The 7,173-nt window shown below is 45.4% G+C and overlaps 1 protein-coding gene across 1 annotated transcript in view; it reads left to right on the forward strand.

Annotated features, from left to right (window-relative positions):
- NELFB (negative elongation factor complex member B) overlaps positions 1-7,173 on the forward strand; it is a 10,496-nt gene that overhangs the window by 1,507 nt on the left and 1,816 nt on the right. The window contains exons 5-10 of the mRNA XM_008638317.2: positions 739-924; positions 1,918-2,030; positions 2,836-2,938; positions 3,880-3,975; positions 5,186-5,328; positions 6,215-6,321. Coding sequence (XP_008636539.1) covers positions 739-924; positions 1,918-2,030; positions 2,836-2,938; positions 3,880-3,975; positions 5,186-5,328; positions 6,215-6,321 — 748 coding nt within the window. The remainder of the gene's footprint in view (positions 1-738; positions 925-1,917; positions 2,031-2,835; positions 2,939-3,879; positions 3,976-5,185; positions 5,329-6,214; positions 6,322-7,173) is intronic.

Raw genomic sequence — 7,173 nt, forward strand, 5'->3', positions numbered from 1 at the left:
TTCTAAGGTGGTTTTGGCCTTCAAAAAAAAAAAAAAAAAAGCAAGGCCAGATTTTTTTCTCTGTTGTTCAGTCTGGCTTTAATACACTTCAGCTGTTCAGCTCTATCACATCAGTTTGAATATGTTAATATGTTAAATTTCTTTTCTTGGGACCTTTTTTAGTGGACATAGCTCAACTGAAGTTGCTTTTTTTTTTTTGTGAAAATGGAGAAGGACATGGAAAGCTGTAGTTAATTGGCATCCAGAAAAGTCCCTCTTTGAATTAAATTAACTATAAGGCAGTGTAAAGCCATAATTTAAGAGAGGGCAGCACATCTGTTACATGAGGGATTGTTTTAGGCCTGTTTTGCTTTCAAAATAATTGGGTGTAAATGCCCTGGTGCAATTTACTCCAGGTTTGCACTGTAGAGTTGTGCACCAGCCCCAGCTGGGCACTCAGCCTCACACGTCCACTCGGTCACTCCCCCTGAGGGGGTGGGGGGAGAATCAGAAGGGTAAAAGACAGGAACTTGTGGGTTGAGATAAAAACCTGTTGTGGCTGTTGAAGGTTTGGTAAATGTCTCTCGGACAAATGCTACTGGAAGCCTTGGAGTAAACAGTTCCTTTTCAGGACCTCATGTCCCTGCAGATGCTTCAGTCTTGGTAAATCACGTAACAGAATTAATTTTAATTTTGTGTGTGTGTGAAATGAGAGCATCTCTTGGTGCTGAGCCCACATCTCTTCCACCCTGAGCTCAGGTGGTGCAGAAGCTGACCCAGATGATTGGGAAGAACGTGAAGCTCTATGATATGGTGCTGCAGTTCCTGAGGACGTTGTTCCTTCGCACCAGGAATGTCCATTACTGCACGCTGAGGGCAGAGCTCCTCATGTCACTGCATGACCTGGAGATCAGTGAGATCTGCACTGTTGACCCCTGTCACAAGGTACCAATCATGTGGGACAGATGGGGGTATTTATGGAGAGTTTTCTGGAAAAAGCCCAGAGAAGATGAGTCCTTCCTGTAAAGAGAATTCAGACCTTGAACCTAAATGTCATCTTATATTCCTTGGACCTTCAGGTGAAAATTTCATCTTGGTTAAGCAGTAGTTTGCTTTCATTTCATAACCCATGAATCATTCAAATTTAGGGAACTTTGGCAGTGTTAAAAGCAAGGTCTAATCCGACATCTAATCTGTGTAGATGCTGCAGAAATAATAAAAACCATCAGCTTGCCCCAGGTTCTTACTCCAGGCTTCCCTCCCAGTTGTGGATATGCTCCATCTGTCAGTAAATTCTGTGTGTAACAGTGAATACTTTGGATATTGAATTATAAGGACACATGAAACTATTCAAGTATTGGGAGGTGACAGATGTGTTAATGTCATAGCAGGATCTTGTCACTGGCCCCTTGTTCATGGTAGCATCGCTCTGACCTGGAACAAGGCTTTTCTCTGAAAAAGCCTTGTGTATTATGCTTAAAAAATAGTTTACTAATACAGCTCTAGAGCAGAAGCACTTCCACTGTCAATATCCCCTTATTTAGAGAGTGGGAGTGCTATTGCAATGGCCAAAATAAACCAAATTTGTATTTCTAAGTGATGCTGCTTCTTTCTCAGTCTCCTACTTGTGTAAATCCACAGGTGTGCAGGGCAGTGGTGGATTGAATAAATGCCTGCTCCTTAGTTCCCAGGGAATGCCTTTCCTGGGAGGGCAGAAAGTGACCCCAGGTTAACTTCCCTGGGCATTCCTGACCTCCTTTTGGGATATTGGCATTTCTGAGCCCTGTGTTTGTGACCAGTGTGGTACCATGCCTAAGTGCATTAATGAAGCATCTTAATTCCAGATATTGGGGAGTCATTCTGAGCCTGTTTTCTCTGCCATCACGTGTTTTATTGCTGGTTTAATGGGTTCATAAAGCTCCCTCCATTTGGTGACAGTTCACCTGGTGCCTCGACGCCTGCATTCGGGAGAAGTTCGTGGACAACAAGAGAGCTCGGGAATTGCAAGGATTCCTGGATGGAGTGAAGAAAGGACAAGAACAGGTGTTGGGGTAAGGCACTTGGGCTGTTCATTGGGAAAGTGAAAGTGGGTTCCTGGCACTCTCAACGTCTGACAGGTGCTGAAGGTGTTAATTTTTCCCTAAAGCCAGCAAACCTCCAGCAGCCCCTCTGTGCAGTCACATCCCAAACATCCCCCAGTGCCCTGGGGCACAGCCAAGCACATCCTGGTGGCAGAGCTTGCACTGCTTCACTTGCCACTCTTGAGTCTCCCCTGTGGCCTCATAACAAAATTCAAGAGCCTTTGTTAGGGAGTCAGAATAACTTATTATGAATGTCTTGTCTGGCTTTAAACCCAGAGAAAATGGGCTGGTGGTGTTTGTCAGTTAAAGTACTCCATTAGCTCCAAATGACACCCCTGCTGTGATCTGCCACACTTACTTTTCTGGAAGGTGCCCTCACAGTATTTTATTTAGCTGGTACTTTCAGATTTTGTCCATTGGTATTTTAAACTATTTGAGAATCACTTTTACCTGTTGTTTTTCCAAGGCCTCTGAGACTTTTCTGTCCTCAGCACTCTGGAGATGGTCAAAACCTGCCAGGTTAAAATGCTGGGGCCACCAGAGCTCCACTGCCTGTGGGCTGTGTCCCAGCAGGGCTTCAGCTGGCTGTGTGCTTGATCTCAGTGCAGAAGGCTCTCAGCAATTGTTTTTGTGCTCCTCCAAGTCAAAACCAGCCATGGATGTTATTTCTTTGCAAGGCAGGAGAAGGTTCATCAGGTGCACACAGCTGGGTATGGATCTGTACAATGGGGTTGTTGGTTATGTGTGACAAGTGTTGATTTTTACTTCTTCTCAGGGACTTATCAATGATCCTGTGTGATCCCTTTGCCATCAACACCTTAGCCCTGAGCACCATAAGGCACCTGCAAGACCTCGTTGGGCAGGACACCTTACCCAGGGTAAGCACTGCAGCTTGTGTGCCTAACCTGAACTGTGGTCTTGGCTGACTGGCAGCCATCAGGGAAGGACTGACGCTGTCCAAGTCTCCTTAAGTTCCCAGATAATCAGTTGGAATAAGGGAAACATGATTCCTGTGCATTTGCAGAGCTCTGCAGGAGCTGTTTGGACATGGGCATTTTGGAACTCTCCAAACTGACTGTAAATTCTTTGCATGGCTCATTCTGCCCTGGCAGCTGTGCAAATACAGAATAATGTGTAGAATCTGTGCCTCCCTGCTTTGTCCTTCCATCAGTTTGTCTGACAGCAGCACCTTTCTCCTGCCACAGTGAGTGCCGTGGGTTTGTTTGCACTGTTCTGGTCTGGTGGCTGAGCTAAAACACAGTTCCTGCAAGTGGAGTCTGCAGGAGGTGCTGAAGTGTTAAAGAAGGGCACCTTGACAGGTGTCTGAACAACGGGAGCCATTGCTGGGTTTATCCCTGAGTCGTTAAATGTTATTGTTGCATGGAATAACTTCCTTGTGACAGTTTAAGACTGAAAATCGTTTGGGTTTCGGGACACAATACAAACAAAAAAACCCATTGGCATTCTTACACACCCTTTCTCCTCCTTTCCTCTGCTGAGATGACTTGGTTTGTCCTGTCACACGATATATTTTAGTGCACTAATTGGGCTGGACACATTTTAAAAAGATGTGCTCAGATGACTGCAAACTTCCTGGTGCATTTTAAATTTACAACCCCCCACAAACCCTCAGGTGTGTCAGTTATTCGATGCCCATTTGAGGATCAGTTTTCAATTAACTTGAAGAACTGAATGCCTTAAGCAGTGTTGGTTAAAGCTGCTAATCCAGAACAGCTTTGAATATAAACCACTACTTCCAAATAAATATCTCATGTGGAAGATCAAAATAGCTGTTTCTCTTCTCCCCTTAAAATTCGAGGAAAGCCCAGATCTGCTGCTGCTCCTTAGGATGCTGTCTTTGGGACAGGGGGCCTGGGACATGATTGACAGCCAAGTCTTCAAGGAACCAAAAATGGTGAGCCCTTTTGATGTTTAGAATTTTAACACAATGAATCAAATTTAGACTTGTTTATTATTTTATTGCATTCCTGATTTAACATTTGTTCTCCAAATGTCTCATCAGAGCTTTCTTGGGAACAAACCAGTGGTGACAGAGCAGTGGATATGCTGCGAGCTTCCTTTACCTGCTTTTTTATTTCCATGGTCCTTACTGTTCTAAAATCAGCCTGTACCTCTGTTAGATACTGCACTGGTTCTCATTGCTCTCTCATTTTTCCTGGAGTCTTGTACACAACCGGTGGGTTCGTGGAACACGTCTTGCATGAGGAAAGCAGGATTTCCAGGACTGGTCTAAAACTCTGGTAGCAGTTTAGAAGCTTTTCATTGACAAGAAAAATGGTTTTTCCCTTCCAGCTCTCTGTTACAGCAGTTTTGTGTAGTGCCACATTTGACTGGAATCTTTTCCATGCTTTGGAAATCCTTTCCCAGTGTGACAGGAATCTCTGGTGGAGTTCAGCTGAGAGCATGAGGGCCAACCCTGGTGTTGCACAGCAGGGCTGTTCCTCAGGAGGAATTTGCTGTTTCTGTTCTGAACTATAAAGCAGTAAATGTTTACCTAGGGGGACAAAATACATCTATTCCTGGCTGCTGGCACATTGAAATTCACCACAGGGAGGGTGTGCATTAACACTGGAACTGCAGCAGTGAGAGTGACCAGTAATTCTGAAGGTACTGCTGTGATTTGCGTTCTCTCATGAACTCTAAGGAAAAATGCTGAGTTTCTTTCCAAAGGGAGTCTCTGAATCTGTCTTTAAAATCTGATTTATTTGTGGTTGTGTTACCACAAATAAGCCTGGGCCATGCTGGGAGTCTGTAATTGTTGATATCAGCAGTTTGATGTCATCCTGAACACATCTCGTGGCTGCAGCAGTGCTGGGAAGGGCCTCTCAGAAGAATTGCTGCATAATTGTCCAAAGAAGGGGGTTGAGCAGGAGTATTTCTGTAGTGAGATGAAGCAGAGTTTTCCTAATTACCATGGAACATGTGGAAGTGAATTATTCAAGAATTTTGGCTGGAACTGGATGTCTGTGCGCTGGTTTTCCTCAGTGTGGGGTGAGGCTCCTCACACTGCCTGGCTTTTGTTAGAGCACTTCGGCACCATTAGGTGGCATGAAGTGATTAATGATGGCTTTGTTCTCTTCCCTCTGTCTTTCCCTCCCTCCAAGGAAGCTGAGCTGATCACCAGGTTCCTGCCCCTGCTGATGTCCTTTGTGGTGGATGACCACACCTTCACTGTGGATCAGAAGCTGCCTTCGGAGGAGAAGGGACCAATCCCCTACCCCAGCACCATTCCCGAGGCTTTCACCAAGTAGGTACCTGACACCAAAGCAGCAGGGAGCCAGCCAGAACTGACAGGGAAAAACTGCCTGTGCTAAAGGAAAGGCTTCCTGGGATGAGATTCAGTGCTAATTCATCAAGTCGGAACTTTCCCTTTAACAAAACAGCTTTCCATTGTGCTTCCTCAAATAAAATTCATCTACATAAAGTAATATTTCCATAATAGCCATGCTCTCATTCAATATGAGAGTATTTGGTGTCTCTGTTCAGCTTCCCAAGTTTTGGGAAGCTGAGTTTTGGGTGATTTTGGGTGCAGCACACTGGACCGTGCTGAATGCCCATGCTGAAGAGCACTATTTGAAATCATAAAGTTGGCATTTTTGGCACCCCCACTCTTTCTCGATTGAGAACCTGTCACTCCAGGGATGTCAGAAAGATAATTAGAACCTCTGTGTGCTCTGCTGTGTTCAAATCTTCCACTAACTTCCAGCACAGTTCTTCTCTGTGTGCCAGAATCTGGGATACTGTAGTTGTACTCTCCTCTATGACAATGTTGGTATTTGACTTTGGGAGACTAACACAGCACTGGACTTTGTATAGTTTTTGAGTATTTGGGCTCCTTCTAGAGCCCATTTTGAATAGCACTTTTATAATGAATACATTATAAATATTCTTTGTTAAATCCAGCTGTGTGCTGAATGTTCAGTGTTTCTGGAGCGTGGTGGTGAACATAGGGGGGATGATCCATCTGCTCACTCACTGAGTAGCTGCTCTTCAGTGGGTTTGAGGTTAGCCACTGCTGTACCTACTTGATAACTATTCCAAAATTACTTTAAATCTCTTCAATAAAAGATCTAAAATTTTAAATAATCTGTTTTAGCTTTATCAGTGAATAAACTTTGCTTGTGCCGTAACAGGTTCCTGCAGGAGAACAGAATAGCCTGTGAGATTGGGCTGTATTACATCCTTCACATCACCAAACAGAGGAACAAGAATGCTTTCCTTAGGCTCCTGCCAGCACTAGGTAAGTTTTTGTCTCATCTTCTGTTCTTTGCCTTGTATTGGACACCCAGGAGGCCACTAAACCTGGAGTGAAAGGGATGTCAGAGCCAGGGACATAATGTTCTGCCTTTGGCTCTTCTGGTGACTTAGCTGTGAGTCCTTGTAGGAGTGTGTGGGTTTGGCTGCAATTTTCTGCTGATCTGAGCATTTAGGGACAGTGGTTCCTTACATCAGGGGCTCCATTAGCAACGAGATTAGCTGAAAACTGTTTGGAATGAATGTGGAAGACAAAAGAGCAGGTGCCCTAATTCTGCTGCTGCCCAGGGTGATTGCAGGTGGCCGGAAGTTGCTGGGACTTGGCTGTGTGTGGTGAAAAAACTGGTAACAAAATAGGACTGAACACAGCCTTAATTTTTTCACCAGTATTATCTTGTTCACTGACTCCTCTGGGATGAGTTGCAGGAGGTCTCTGGAGCAATCTGCTCCTAATCTTTTATGTCCGAAAGATCAAAGCCACCTGCTTGGGCTGCCTGTTTTCAAAGGAAATTAGAAAAAAAATGACTGAAAGAAAGTAGGCTTAGATTAGATATTGGGAAGGAATTGTTCCCTGGGAGGGTGGGCAGGCCCTGCCACAGGGTGCCCAGAGCAGCTGGGGCTGCCCCTGGATCCCTGGCAGTGCCCAAGGCCAGGCTGGACATTGGGGCTGGGAGCAGCCTGGGACAGTTGTCCGTCCGTCCGTGTGTCCGTGTGTCCCCGTGTCCGTCTGTCCGTGTGTCCGTATGTCCGTATGTCCGTGTGTCCGTCTGTCCGTGTGTCCCCGTGTCCCCATGTCCGTATGTCCCCGTGTCCGGGTGTCCCCGTGTCCCCGTGTCCG

Source organism: Corvus brachyrhynchos, unplaced genomic scaffold (genome assembly GCF_000691975.1).
Source record: "Corvus brachyrhynchos isolate BGI_N302 unplaced genomic scaffold, ASM69197v1 scaffold305, whole genome shotgun sequence".
Classification (NCBI taxonomy): domain Eukaryota; kingdom Metazoa; phylum Chordata; class Aves; order Passeriformes; family Corvidae; genus Corvus; species Corvus brachyrhynchos.